This window comes from Mauremys mutica, chromosome 14 (assembly GCF_020497125.1).
Source record: "Mauremys mutica isolate MM-2020 ecotype Southern chromosome 14, ASM2049712v1, whole genome shotgun sequence".
Classification (NCBI taxonomy): domain Eukaryota; kingdom Metazoa; phylum Chordata; order Testudines; family Geoemydidae; genus Mauremys; species Mauremys mutica.
In genome coordinates this window covers 3160912-3176558 of record NC_059085.1, presented here as the reverse complement: position 1 = coordinate 3176558, position 15647 = coordinate 3160912, and the positions used below count along the sequence as shown (strand labels likewise).

General features: G+C 48.5%; 1 protein-coding gene across 6 annotated transcripts in view; it reads right to left on the bottom strand.

The window, feature by feature from the left end:
- WDR59 (WD repeat domain 59) overlaps nt 1-15647 on the bottom strand; it is a 117468-nt gene that overhangs the window by 28799 nt on the left and 73022 nt on the right. For all 6 annotated transcript variants that reach the window (XM_044986898.1, XM_044986899.1, XM_044986897.1 and 3 more), the window contains one exon: nt 1935-2068. In XM_044986898.1, coding sequence (XP_044842833.1) covers nt 1935-2068 — 134 coding nt within the window. The remainder of the gene's footprint in view (nt 1-1934; nt 2069-15647) is intronic.

Sequence of the window (15647 nt, the reverse complement as noted above, 5' to 3'; positions counted from 1 at the left end):
TAGATAGGGGGGTGGATGGGGATGGATAGATGGATAGATGGGGGGGTGGATGGGGATAGATAGATGGGGGGGTGGATGGGGATGGATAGATGGATAGATGGGGGGGTGGATGGGGATAGAGAGATAGATGGGGATGGATAGATAGATAGAGGGGGGTGGATGGGGATGGATAGATAGATGGGGATGGATAGATAGATAGAGGCGGGGTGGATGGGGATGGATAGATAGATGGGGATGGATAGATAGATAGAGGGGGGGTGGATCTGGATAGATGGATAGATAGAGGGGGGGTGGATCTGGATAGATGGATAGATAGATGGGGGGTGGATCTGGATAGATAGATAGATGGGTGGATGGGGATGGATAGATAGATGGGTGGATGGGGATGGATAGATAGATGGATGGATGGGGATGGATAGATAGATGGATGGATGGGGATGGATAGATAGATGGATGGATGGGGATGGATAGATAGATGGATGGATGGGGATGGATAGATAGATGGATGGATGGGGATAGATAGATAGATGGATGGATGGGGATAGATAGATAGATGGATGGGGATAGATAGATAGATGGATGGGGATAGATAGATAGATGGATGGGGATAGATAGATAGATGGATGGGGATAGATAGATAGATGGATGGATGGATGGGGATAGATAGGTAGATAGATACATGGGGGGTGGATGGGGATGGATAGATAGATGGATGGGGGGGGTGGATGGGGATGGATAGATAGATGGGGATGGATAGATAGATAGATGGGGATGGATAGATAGATAGAGGGGGGGTGGATGGGGATGGATGGATGGGTGGATGGGGATAGATAGATAGAGGGGGGGTGGATTGGGATGGATAGATAGATAGATGGGGGGGTGGATGGGGATAGATAGATGGGGATGGATAGATAGAGGGGGGGTGGATGGGGATGGATAGATAGATAGAGGGGGGGTGGATGGGGATGGATAGATAGATGGGGGGGTGGATGGGGATGGATAGATAGATAGAGGGGGGGGTGGATGGGGATGGATAGATGGATGGATGGATGGGGATAGATAGGTAGATAGATACATGGGGGTGGATGGGGATGGATAGATAGATAGATGGGGATGGATAGATAGATAGAGGGGGGGTGGATGGGGATGGATGGATGGATGGGGATAGATAGATAGAGGGGGGGTGGATGGGGATAAATAGATAGATAGATGGGGGGGTGGATCTGGATAGATGGATAGATAGATAGATGGGGGGGGTGGATGGAGATAGATAGATGGGGATGGATAGATAGATAGAGGGGGGGTGGATGGGGATGGATAGATAGATAGATGGGGGCTGGATGGGGATAGAGAGATAGACAGACAGACAGACTTCAAGGCCTCATCATCCATTGTAACAAAACAAGGGGCAAAAGCTCATTCTGAAAGCAGCCCTTTGGAATTCTCCCTTAACATGCACCCCTGTGAAAAGGGCCCATGCTCACAATGTTTGTTTCAGATGAAGTCCTCCAACAGCCATATATACAATCTTCAGCTGCTAGGGCTGGAGGTGATGTGTAGACCTACAATCAAATACATTCCCACGTATTTCCTTCACCACGCATCCCTTCCAGAAGGTTTTGGGAAAGAAGCCATCTCTCCTAGGTAGACAGGGACACCATGGGAGTGATGCAAGAGGTGAAGAATGGGTGCTCAGTGGAACAAGATGTTGACTGATTTCAACACTGCAGAGCACAGCAATGGTATTAGGAGCCGCCTTAGTTTGGGGCTAGAGATAGGCAGGGCTGGCTCCAGGTTTTTTGCCGCCCCAAGCAAAAAGCCAGAGCGTCGCCGCCGAAGCAAAAACCGCAATGCCGCCCCTTGAAAAGAGCCGCCCCGAGCACATGGGACGCTGGTGCCTAGAGCCGGCCCTGGAGATAGGGCTGTGTACTCACATGTACTGCTCCCCTAGCGATTTGTGCACAGGAAGCAGACAGGAGATATCCTGTATGATGACTTTGCCAGCAGCTTTAATAGGTCGGTTGTTGGCATCTGTCCCCTCACGCTTGCTTTTCCATCTCCTTGATTTCTGCAGAATAGATGGCAACAAGTTACTGAGGGAGGAAAACAGCAGCTGTTATCAGGGCAGGAACAATGCATCAGCATCAGGAGTAATGCAAGCACCTCCCCATGCCTTCCAAAGGCTGTGTGTTACCCCCGAAGAACATTAATGACATGCCCAGGAGAACAAGTGTCTCCATCTCTAGAAAGTGAAAGGCAGGCAAGTCAGCAAGCTCAAGGGCCAACACACACGCTTGAGAGGATTTTACAAATTAGAGGGGGGGAGGCAGTAAAAAGAAATCAATACCCAGCAAGCCAATAATATGCAGAAAGGCTGGCAGAAGGACCAGTAAAATATCTTTAATGGTTCTGGGTCTGGTCCCATGAGCCCACTGCACACAGGACCACCACTGACTTCAGCAAGAGCTCTGAGCAAAGGTGTGTGGGAGGAGGTCCTGTATTTGCTGCTAGCTTCAGATCAGAGTCACAGGGAGACGCTGACATGATGATGTCTCTTCCACCTAGTTCTAATGGGTCCTGTGTGTGTCACTGTCTAGGACCAGGGTGGGACTGAATTGGATTCCAGTGCCTCCTTGTCTACAGCATTCGCCAACACTTCTGTCTGAGAACAAGAAGAGCTGGCTGCCTGATGGCAACACTCAATCAAAGGAGCCCAGGAATTTCCTACAGCAGTAGGCAGTTGCCACTCTAACCAGCTAATTTCCAGCTGTACCCAAACTGCTGTGGGAGGCTGGTGAGGAGACGCAGCGAGGAGGCCAAGCATTCCCCCAAATGGCCACAGAGTTTTCACCCTTTATGCCAAGATGCATAAAACTACTTGGGCCAGCCACATCAATTATTTTAGATGGCCAGTTTCCTGGCCTCTCCCAGCTCCTCAGCTTGTTAGCCCACCACTTCGGGGGGAGCGGGGGGAGTTAGTGCATGCAGTGGCCCAACCAGATGAAGGGACTGGAGCAATGTCTTGCAGGAGGCACTGGCTGCTACGCAGGGCTAAGGTGAACAAAGTACATCCTGTGATGTTCTCAGATTATGCCTTTGCTTCCTGGTAAATCCGAGATGGGCAACAGCTGTCTTGGTGAACACAGTGAAACAGCAAGGGTCTGCTGAATGCGCACTGACTGCACAGGAACATACTGGGCAGCCTTAACAATTACACACACAGGCACTTGATTTTTAAAGGTCATTTAAAATTAATTCCTCCCTTACTGACTCTGGATTTTGCCGTGCAGCAGCTGAGGCCATCACTAGAACCTGCCACACAGAACCAAGAAGGAATACATGCTCCTTACCTGGTGATACAGCACAGGTGAGACAGAGCCCTGAGGGTCTAGACCTGCTCTGGCAGGTAAGTGAAGGAGAGACTCGTTTTAAAAAGGGAATCTAGGATGGGATTTAAGGTCAGGGTGACATAGGAGCAAATATCCCATTAATTTTCAATGAGGCGGACATGGGTGCTTTTCAAAGCCCCATCCATACTTCTGTAGCCTGCACAGGTATGATCTGATATTCAGAGGCACTGAGCATTTACATCAAAGGGGGCTGTAGGTGCTGCTCAGCACCTCTGAAAATCCAGCTACCACGGCTCTGCCCTTATGTCCAGCTGTGCAAACCCCTGAAAATTGGAGCAGAAGTTTTGATATTCAACAGCATTGTGTATTTGTTCCTAAAAGCATCAGAATTAATCTCTGAGTGGGATCATACTGTAGGGTGTGGGCCAGTGTCCTCTCTGATATGCAGGGCTTGCCTTGAGTCTGCTAGTTCCTTGAACTGCTCCCTGAAACTGATCAATAATATGTTGTGGGCCAGACGCTGTTCTCATTGGAGTCCATGGGAAATGCCCATAGACTTCCCAGAGCAGGCTGGATCTGTTTGGAGGATACCCACAGAAGTATCTATGTTTTACAGCAGGTAGCCGTTAGTGTGTGTATGGGAGAGGGGAAGAAACGGAGAACATGTGTTGTGCTATAGCATGCTATGTGCAGTGAGTGTGGCAGGTGCACTTTGAAGGGCCAGCATGCTTCCCCACTCTGTGCCCCATGCAGCGTTGGCCAGGAAACTCCTTTCCTTTGTGTCAGAAGGGAGCAGAGTGACATTTGAACTCAGGTTTGCAGGTGCAGGGCCCGTTCTCTGCAGGTGTAATGCCACTGACTCCGGCGGAGGTGTGCCAGCAGAGTACTCTGGAGAGCAGTGTGCCACCTAGTGGCCACCTGTTTACTAGTTGGCCCCAGCAGGGGAGAGGATTCCGTGGGCTCCTCAGCACTCACAGATGGACAATTTTCCCAGACTGAGGTACGTTCCTCTGAAACACATACACACACTGTCCTTCTGTCACTGAGAGCCGATTCAAACCCCGCCTGCCTCAGGGAGGCATTTTGGAGACTCAGAACATGGACAAAACACAGCAGTTTCCACAAGTAAACAAGTAACTTTGGGGGGGAGGAGGAAGATGAGGATGGAAGAATGACATACTCCACGAATGGATCATTTACACTGCTAGGCGTCAGCAGGGCACCAGGCGAAACAATGAAGACATTAACTGATTGATGGGCCTGGCAATCAAATCTTCCCCCTTCCCTTGGATGAGGGCTGTCTACATACTCGCACAATTTGGACCCAGGATTGGTCACTGGCCTAGCTCCACTAGTGATGGTTACAAAAAAACCCATACACCTTGCCTACGCTACAGGTTCTGCCACCGCCACCCCACACCCCGGAGCTGCGCCTGTGCAGATCCACACAGCCCCATTTTTGTGAGACTGGTCCAATTAAAAGTCCTGTTTGCTTCAATCAATCAGTGGCAGTAGGACAGAAAGCCAAGGAACCAGCAGGAGATGTCAGCCTTGGCGTGGGCAGCCAAACATGAGCCATATCAACCTTCACCTGTAATAGGGAGGTGAAGACCATGGAGACTGCAGGTCCCAGGTGATGTTTCACCTTGGTCCAAATGATTTCTGGCAAACCACAAGAGTAGCCCTCAGGTGGGCAATGTTTGGACACTTTTGAGGCAGGGTTACCAGAGGCCAGAAGTATCCTGCGTTTGAGTCTGTCGTTCCACAGGGGCTTGGGAAAAAGACACACAAGGTTCCATCTCCCCTTTTGCTCAACTTGTTTTCCGGGGAGAATTTGCCTCTGTGGTTTAAAGACACCCCTCTTTCCACAGCATTCCAGAGGCATAGAAAATGTGCTTCTCCCTGGGGCTCTGCCACAGGTTGATGGCACCCCACCACCTTCATGACACACCAGCCAGCAATTGGTTGCTCAGGTTTAAAGAGGCTGGGAACATAATGGGTGGCGCTCAACTGTCAATTAATGAGCCTGCCCCCATTGCACTTGAAGCTGCAGGTGGAAAATTTGGGTCATTTGTCCCCAACCTTTCTAGCCCTCCTTCATGCAATCTAGAATCCAAGCCAGTGGGAACTGCAACTCCTCAGCTGCTTCAGAGAGCCCAAGAGGAGAGGCAGGAGAGAAAGGAAATAGCCAGTGACAGTGAATTGAGATTCTTCAGCTCCTCTGAGCATCAGGAGGAAGGAACCAAGAGTGTTCAGACAGTCACAGGGAGGGGGGTGGCTGTGGAGAACAGCCCTAGGAAATGACTGCACAGCTAGCCCGAAGGCGCCATTTGCTGCAATCTGAGGTGATGATGGCAGTAAATGGGTTCAATGCAGAAACAGACAGCCCAAGAATAAGCCACTGACTGCTTGTAGCAACTACAATTATCCCTGCATAATCAGCAGAGTGGGTTACAAAATCCTGCATGCTCCTCTTGGAATGGGGATTCTTAGCTACTGAACATTCATGTCTCACCTCGGGATCCTGCTGACACAGGCAGTGTTTTAGGTAGCCCCGTGAAATGTAGGAGCACGCGCGAGAGAGAGAGGTTCAAGGGTTACATTTGTTTTAATGGAGTGGAGTGATAGAAAGGGGGGAGAATGCCAAGGATTAAGTTCACCAAGCTCCAGATCAGGTTCAAGCTGCTTCTGATGAAATCCCCAGTGGGGTGCAGTGTGTTTGTCAAGGCTTTCTTGCTGAAAACTCCTTGTATTTTGAACAACAAACCCCAGTTAACTCCAATTACTGGTGTCTGAAACCTGCCTGACCACCACACTGCCAGGTTTTTAGAACAAGCTTCTCCGCAACATTAAGAATTTCTATTTGCAACGTCTGCCCTGGTAGCCAGTCCCAGCAGCTTCCAAGGAAGGGGCAAGAAATCCCAAGTGGGCAATTACGGAAGAACCTGTCCATTTGGGGACGATTTCTTCCCGACTCTCATCAATTAGTGGCTGGTTCCTGCCCTGAAGCAGGAGGTTTTGGTGTCTCTCTCATTAATCGGTGGATAGTCTCATTATCCTAATAAGCTCTCAGACTCTCAGTCTCAATGATCTCTGGTGGCAAGAAAGGCCACATGATAGTTATGTGGTGCATAAAAGTATTTTCTTTTATCAGTTTTACATTTGCTTATGGGGTTTCACTGACTGTCCCCAGCTCTTGGTTACGACACAAAGTAATTCACCTTTTCCATATGGGGCATTGTTTTGTATCCCACCATCATGTCATCTCCTCTCTCAAACTAAACATACATGGAATTCCCCTCACGGCTCTATTTTAGCTGCCTGTCTTCAAAAACCCCTTCAGTTTCTTCTGTATCTTTTTTGTGGCAGGGTGACTGGCACAGAACACAGTTTTCCAGGTGAGGGCAAGCTATTGATTTATACAATCATTACATGACATCGTTCCTGTGCCAATCCTGGTGCACAGAGTGGAATCTAGTCTCTGCTATTCCGCTCGGTGAAATTGACTGGTCTGCTCTCTCCTCTCCCTGGGGTGCCCGCGTTTCCTCACAGCAGCTGCTTTCCACTTGACAGCTTCCCAGGGGAGTTTGTCTCTTGGCATCCAAAGTACATGCCCCAGATACAACCAGGGCTTTTCTAATTCTAGTGGAAATGAGATGTTGGTGAGTAATTTCTCAGATTTCTATGTTGGTGATGAAGTCTTTCCAACCAACACTCAGAATTTTTCTGACACTTATTTTCGAAGGTGTCTACTTTTCTGTTTATAATTTTGGTAGACTGATTTCTAGAATGCCTTAATAGTATGGGTAGCATTATTCTTTTCGCACCCAGCCATTGTGACTGCTGCATATTGAGCAGAAGTTTCCATTGCATTGTCCTCAGTGATGCCCATGTCTGCTTCCTGAGCGATTATATTTCACTCTGCACTCCTCAGTTCAGATGATTCCTTTCAGTGAGCATTACTTTGATTCTCTCATCATGAAATTCCTTCCACCTGTTGTTGTGCTGAACAGGCACCGAGCTTGGTTAGGTCCCTCTGTAGTTCCTCACTCAAATTAGGTTCCTCTTCCCCTGTCCTCCATCATTGTTTAGATGAGTTGTTATCCACACATTTTGACATCTCACTACTCACTCCCTTTTCCAAATCATTGATAAATAAATTGATAAATAAACTGGCCTGAGGATAGAACTTTGGAGCATCTCACTAAAACTTTTGCCATGTTGAAAACTGGCCATTTTTCCCTAGCTCAGTTTTCTGTCTTAGCTGCTGATCCACGGCAAAACTTTATTTCTCACCCTTTCAGAACATTGGCTTCCTTAATAGCCTCTTGCAAAGGACTCTGTCAAAGGCTTTTGGAAAGTCCAAATTAATTGTGTCTTTCTATTCTCTTTCAGCCACTATTTTGTTGATACATTTATAGAGTTGTGGTAGATTACGGAGGTACAATTTTCCTTTACAAAAGCCATGCTGGTCTGTCATTATCGTATCATGTTCCCCTAGCTGTACCATAATTATAGTTTTAACTAGAGCTCAACCAGGTACCCAGTACTGAAATATGGATTACTGCTCTGTCATTGAGAAAGTAACAGATTTTTTAGACAAGGGAAATGCGGTGGATCTAATATATCTGGATTTCAGTAAGGCGTTTGATACGGTACCGCATGAGGAATTATTGGTTAAATTGGAAAATATGGGGATCGAAATAAAAATCCAGAGGTGGATAAGGAGCTGGTTAAAGGGGAGACTGCAGAGGGTAGTACTAAAGGGGGAACTGTCGGGTTGGAGGGGGGTTACCAGTGGAGTTCCTCAAGGTTCGGTTTTGGGTCCGATTTTATTCAATCTATTTATTGCTGACCTGGGAACCAAGAGTAGGAGTGGGCTGATAAAGTTTGCGGATGACACCAAGTTGGGAGGTATTGCCAATTCGGAAAAGGATCGGGATATCCTCCAGGGAGATTTGGATGACCTTGTAAACTGGAGTATAAGTAACAGGATGAAATTCAATAGTGAGAAGTGTAAGGTTATGCATTTAGGGATGACTAACAAGAATTTTAGTTATAGGCTAGGGACGCACCAGTTGGAAGTAACGGAGGAGGAGAAGGACCTAGGAGTCCTGGTTGATCGTAGGATGACTATGAGTAGGCAATGTGATGTGGCCGTTAAAAAAGCCAATGCGGTCTTGGGATGCATTAGGTGAGGTATTTTTAGTAGGGATAAGGAGGTGCTAGTCCCGTTATATAAGGCGTTGGTGAGACCTCATTTGGAGTATTGTGTGCAGTTTTGGTCTCCCATGTTTAAGAAGGATGAATTCAAACTGGAACGGGTACAAAGAAGGGCCACTAGAATGATCCGAGGAATGGAAGGCCTGTCGTATGAAAGGAAACTTGAGGAGCTCGGTTTGTTTTCCTTAACCAAAAGAAGGATAAGAGGAGATATGATTGCAATCTTTAAATATATCAGAGGGATAAATACCAGGGAAGGAGAGGAATTATTTCAGCTCAGTGCTAATGTGGACACGAGGACAAACGGATATAAATTGTCAGTCAGGAAATTTAGGCTTGAAATTAGACGAAGGTTTCTAACCATCAGGGGAGTGCAATACTGGAACAGCCTACCGAGGGAAACAGTGGGGGCGAAGGACCTCCATGAGGCTTTCTTCCAGCAACTAACAGAAGTTGCTAGATCACAGGCCCTGGTTCTCATGGGTGACTTTAATCACCCCGATATCTGCTGGGAGAGCAATACAGCGGTGCACAGACAATCTAGGAAGTTTCTGGAAAGTGTAGGGGACAATTTCCTGGTGCAAGTGCTGGAGGAACCAACTAGGGGAAAAGCTCTTCTTGACCTGCTGCTCACAAACAGGGAAGAAATAGTAGAGGAAGCAATAGTGGATGGGAACCTGGGGGGCAGTGACCATGAGATGGTCGAGTTCAGGATCCTGACACAAGGAAAAAGGGAAAGCAGTAGAACAGAGACCCTGGACTTCAGAAAAGCAGACTTCGACTCCCTCAGGGAACTGATGGGCAAGGTCCCCTGGGAGAATAACATGACGGGGGAGTCGAGGAAAGCTGGCTGTATTTCAAAGAAACCTTATTGAGGTTGCAGGAACAAACCATCCCGATGTGTAGGAAGAGAAGTAAATATGGCAGGCGACCAGCTTGGCTTAACAGTGAAATCCTTGCTCGTCTTAAACACAAAAGAACAGCTTACAAGAAGTGGAAGATTGGACAAATAACCAGGGAGGAGTATAAAAGTATTGTCCAGGCATGCAGGTGTGAAATCAGGAAGGCCAAATCACACTTGGAGTTGCAGCTAGCCGGAGATGTTAGGAGTAACAAGAAGGGTTTCTTTAGGTATGTTAGCAACAGGAAGAAAGTCAAGGAAAGTGTGGGCCCCTTGCTGAATGAGGGAGGGAACCTAGTGGCAGAGGATGTGGAGAAAGCTAGTGTACTCAATGCTTTTTTTGCCTCTGTCTTCACAGACAAGGTCAGCTCCCAGACAGCTGCACTCTGCAGCACGGTATGGGGAGGAGGTGACCAGCTCTCTGTGGAGAAAGAAGTAGTTCGGGGCTATTTAGGAAAGCTGGACGAGCACAAGTCCATGGGGCCGGATGCGCTGCATCCGAGGGTGCTAAAGGAGTTGGCCGATGAGATTGCAGAGCCATTGGCCATTATCTTTGAAAAATCATGGCGATCGGGGGAGGTCCCGGATGACTGGAAAAAAGCTAATGTAGTGCCCATCTTTAAAAAAGGGAAGAAGGAAGATCCAGGGAACTACAGGCCAGTCAGTCTCACCTCAGTCCCTGGAAAAATCATGGAACAGGTCCTCAAGGAATCAATCCTGAACCACTTAAAGGAGGGGAAAGTGATCAGGAACAGTCAGCATGGATTCACCAAGGGCAAGTCATGCCTGACTAACCTAATTGCCTTCTATGACGAGATAACCGGCTCTGTGGATGAGGGGAAAGCAGTGGATGTACTATTTCTGGATTTTAGCAAAGCTTTTGATACAGTCTCCCACAGTATTCTTGCCAGCAAGTTAAAGAAGTCTGGGCTGGATGAATGGACGGTAAGGTGGATAGAAAACTGGCTAGATGGTCGGGCTCAACGGGTAGTGATCAATGGTTCCATGTCTAGATGGCAGCCGGTATCAAGTGGAGTGCCCCAAGGGTCGGTGCTGGGGCCGGTTTTGTTCAATATCTTCATTAACGATCTGGAGGATGGTGTGGACTGCACCCTTAGCAAGTTTGCAGATGACACTAAACTGGGAGGAGTGGTTGATACGCTGGAGGGTAGGGATAGGATACAGAGGGACCTAGACAAATTAGAGGATTGGGCCAAAAGAAATATGATGAGGTTCAACAAGGACAAGTGCAGAGTCCTGCACTTAGGACGGAAGAATCCCATGCACTGCTACAGACTAGGGACCGAATGGCTGGGTAGCAGTTCTGCAGAAAAGGACCTAGGGGTTACGGTGGACAAAAAGCTGAATATGAGTCAACAGTGTGCCCTTGTTGCCAAGAAGGCTAATGGCATTTTGGGTTGTATAAGTAGGGGCATTTCCAGCAGATCAAGGGATGAGATCATCCCCCTCTACTCAGCACTGGTGAGGCCTCATTTGGAGTACTGTGTCCAGTTTTGGGCCCCACACTACAAGAAGGATGTGGATAAATTGGAGGGAGTCCAGCGGAGGGCAACAAAAATGATTAGGGGGCTGGAGCACATGACTTATGAGGAGAGGCTGAGGGAACTGGGATTGTTTAGCCTGCAGAAGAGAAGAATGAGGGGGGATTTGATAGCTGCTTTCAACTACCTGAAAGGGGGTTCCAAAGAGGATGGATCTAGACTGTTCTCAGTGGTAGAAGATGACAGAACAAGGAGTAATGGTCTCAAGTTGCAGAGGGGGAGGTTTAGGTTGGATATTAGGAAAAACTTTTTCACTAGTAGGGTGGTGAAGAACTGGAATGGGTTACCTAGGGAGGTAGTGGAATCTCCTTCCTTAGAGGTTTTTAAGGTCAGGCTTGACAAAGCCCTGGCTGGGATGATTTAGTTGGGTTTGGTCCTGCTTTGAGCAGGGGGTTGGACTAGATGACCTCCTGAGGTCCCTTCCAACCCTGAGATTCTATGATTCTATGACTTTAAGATTAAGCTAGATAAGTTTATGGAGGAGATGGTATGATAGGATAATGGGCTTAGTCAATAGGTCATTTAAGTGCCACACTGGTAAATAGTACAATGGGTCAATGATATGATATTCTTAACCTTTTCCAGAGGGTATGGCTGGAGAGTCTTGCCCGCATGCTCGGGGTTCAGCTGACCGCCATATTTGGGGTCGGGAAGGAATTTTCCTCCAGGGCAGATTGGCAGTGGCCCTGGAGGTTTTTCGCCTTCCTCCGAAGCATGGGGCAGGGGTCGCTTGCTAAAAGAGTGGGTGGATCGGCTTATGTGGCCTGCATCTTGCAGGAGGTCAGACTAGATGATCATAATGGTCCCTTCTGATCTTGAATTCTATGATTCTATGATTCCCCAAATAATCCCTACTTCTTTTTTAAAGATAGGTAGAAAGCTGACTAGATTTCAGGCTCAACGGGTAGTGATCAACGGCTCATTGTCTAGTTGACAGCCGGTATCAAGCGGACTTCCCCACGGGTCGCGGGTTGGTCCTGGGGCCAGTTTTGTTCAATATCTTGATTAATGATCTGGATGATGGGATGAATTGCACCCTCAGCAAATTCGCAGATAACACTAAACTGGGGGGAGAGGTAGATACACCGGATAGTAGGGATAGGGTCCAGAGGGACCTAGACAAATTGGAGGATTGGGCCAAAAGAAATCTGATGAGGTTCAACAAGGACAAATGCAGAGTCCTGCACTTAGGAAGTAAGAATCCCATGCACTGCTACAGACTGGGGACTGACTGGCTAAGCAGCAGTTCTGCAGAAAAGGACCTAGGGGTTACAGTGGAAGAGAAGCTGGATATGAGTCAACAGTGTGCCCTTGTTGCCAAGAAGGCCAACGGCATATTGGGCTGCATTAGTAGGATTACCAGCAGATTGAGGGACGTGATTATTCCCCTCTATTCGGCACTGGTGAGGCCACACCTGGAGTACTGTGTCCAGTTTTGGTCCCCCCCCACACTACAGAAAGGATGTGGACAAATTGGAGAGAGTCTAGCGGAGGGCAACAAAAATGATTAGGGGGCTGGGGCACATGACTTCTGAGGAGAGGCTGAGAGAACTGGGCTTATTTAGTCTGCAGAAGAGTGAGGGGGGATTTGATAGCAGCCTTCAACTACCTGAAGGTGGGTTCCAAAGAGGATGGAGATCGGCTGTTCTCAGTGGTGGCAGATGACAGAAGAAGGAGCAATGATCTCAAGTTGCAGTGGTAGAGGTCTAGGTTGGAGATTAGGAAACACTATTTCACTAGGAAGGTGATGAAGCACTGGAATGGGTTACCTAGGGAGGTGGTGGATTTTCCATCTTTAGAGGTTTTTAAGGCCTGGCTTGACAAAGCCCTGGCTGGGATGATTTAGTTGGGGATTTGGTCCTGCTTTGAGCAGGAGGTTGGACTAGATGACCTCCTGAGGTCTCTCCCAACCCTAATATTCTATGATTCTATGACCGAAGGGTAACAATTCTACTGAATTAAAAACCAGCAGCTGATTTTCATGAGATGGCAGGTTTTTGTCAGCAGCTTAACCACTTCCTTTTTAAGTGAATTTTTCTTCCAATATGGTTGGATGATGCTGCGAAGTCCAGGAGACTTGCTGCTCTTTAGCAATTTGTTCCGGCACATCTTTGAAATCTCCACCTGTGACCTCCTGTCCTTAACTAAAAAGAGGAGACCTGGGACAGACGGGACCCCTCCTCCTCGGTTGTTTTGACTGATTGTCAGGGTCTGTGGAAGACTGATACCAGTGACTGGGATGTGGGCGGTCTGGCCTGGTGATCACTGCAGTTTTTAGGAACCAGAGGCCAATGGGTATGTCGGAGTCAGGTGTTGGAGCTGAAAGCTGGAGGCAGGGTCAGACAGGAAACAGGTGCACCAGTGCTCAGTCAGAAACCAAAGAGCCATAGCCATTGGAGCCAGAGCAGTCAGTCACCAGGGCGACAGGATTCAGGAACTGGAGCAAGGGGCTAGAAATAGGGAAGGTCAAAGTCAGGAACTGGGGACGAGGCCAGAGTCAAGTGGCAGGGTCTGTAGCAGCAAGCCAGGATCCACCCTGTTGCACAGAACTTCCTGTATCTCTTTCTAGCTTAAATAGCATACTCATGAGCTACTCCCATCAGGTCCCTCTGGACAGTAACTTTAGTGGAGGGCTCCCAATTCTCCAGTCAGTAGTAGAGCTGTTAGGTGGTGGTGTGGATCCAGCAGTGGCCTGAGCGCCCATGGGCCTGGGTTCAAGACTCGCAGATCCTCACAGTGGTGCAAAAAAATCATTTAGCTTTTCTGCAATGTCCTTAGCCTCCTTAACTGCTCCCTTTACTTCTTGAAAGTAAAGTACATCCTTTTTTACTATGTTATTAGCCTCTCTGATCTCCCTCAGCAGCCTTTTCATGATCCGAAGGCTGGATCAGACAAGCCCACTATTATACTCTTACGATTTGGGATCTGTGTCCCTACAGATGCTACTGCCCATTCGGAAGTGTTACCACATTTGATTCTCTGGACTCTTTTAGGTGTATAGTGCAACTCCCCTACTCCATGACCCCATCTCCCCCTTCCTGGCACTGGGTCTAATAACGGAACAGCCTATTGTTCAGGTTATCCTAGGTCAGGCAGGGAGTGCTTTATTCTTGGGCAGAAGACAGGGTAAGGGAAGGAGAGCATTAGCACAGCGCACAGTACCGAGAAGTCGTTAATTGCTTGTATGGACCAGCGCCGCCGGGCAGAGCGAAGAGACATCTGTGCGTGAAAACGTTACACCCCAGAGGAGAAAGGAAGAAAGGCACCGAGAAAATTAAAAGAAAAAGAAAAGAATAAATAACTAAAATCCAAAAAAGCCCAGACCAAGGGAGCAAGGGGCATTGTGGCCTGTAGTTTGTTACTCCATGGCATTCCCCAAAGGGCCATTTAAAAACTAGGTCTAAACGGAAGCATCCCCCCTCCCTTCTGCACAGTCTGACATTAGCCATAGGCTCTGCAGGGAGGGGGCTGCTGACTCTCAGCCCGCCACTGGCTCCTTTGGAGGACCTCAGTACTCTCCAGGCATTAATGAGCTAAGCCTCCCACCGAGGTGGAGGAATACTATTGTAGCCAGCACAAAGAGGTGAAGTGACTTGCTCAGGGTCACACAGCAAGGCAGTGGCGCAGTCGAGGACAGAATCAAGATCTCTTGAGTCCCAGCCCCCCGGTCTAACCACTAGACAATGCTTCCTCTCTAGGGTGCTGGAAGCACAGAGCTAAGCACTAGACTGATCACATGACATTTAACCTAGCTGGTGCCTGCCATGGCCCCAGAACCCACAACACTGTGGCAGACCGCTGGTGTGCTACAGGGAGAGCAGTCATGGGTGGTGAAAGGGCAGCTTTCCTGTGTGTTCACAGGACCACGAAGGCTGCGGGGAAGGCAGCCCACATGAAGATCTCACAAAGGGTTTCCAGCAAGAGAGTACTGACAGGCCTTGACACTAAAGAAGAGGCCATTGCAAACAGAGCCCATGAACTTGTGGCTCAGCTGACTCCATAGCAGGGCCATGCCCAAGCTGAGCAGAGAGCCAGGCTGTTTGCCTTTGGGCTGGAGGTACTAGGCCAGGTGAGGAGCTCTCTCGCAGGCTCCTCAGATACCCAGCTGCTCACATTGCTCCTCCCTTGGATCCTGCAGGAATGTCAGCCATTGGAACCTGGCACAGTGTTTATGGTAAAATCCCCAACACGGGAATCTTACAGTGGGCTAAAGATCCCCGTTTACTTTCAGTCGAATGGATGGGCCAATGACAGGAGCTGCAATTAGAGATGCTGAGAAAAGAACGGCAGACCCAGAAGCTCTGAACTGATTTGATTTCACTACAATGCCCTTGTGGGAGCTGCCAAATGGTCCGGTTTCTTTGTGGCTGTGTTCTCTCTCCTTTGGGCCAGCAAGGCTGGGGCAGGCAAGAGGAGGTAACTAGGAGTAACGGTGAAAGACAAATTTAGTCTATCAGAAAAAGCTCCCTGGCTGTGAGATGTTACAGGCTGTGCACTAACCCAGAAAAGGGACGCCTCATTTACTAATGAAATGAACCAAAGGACAGGTGAACAGATGGTAAGGAGCAGTCCTGCCCCAGACCCAGGGACTATAGGGGCAGATCAGATCCG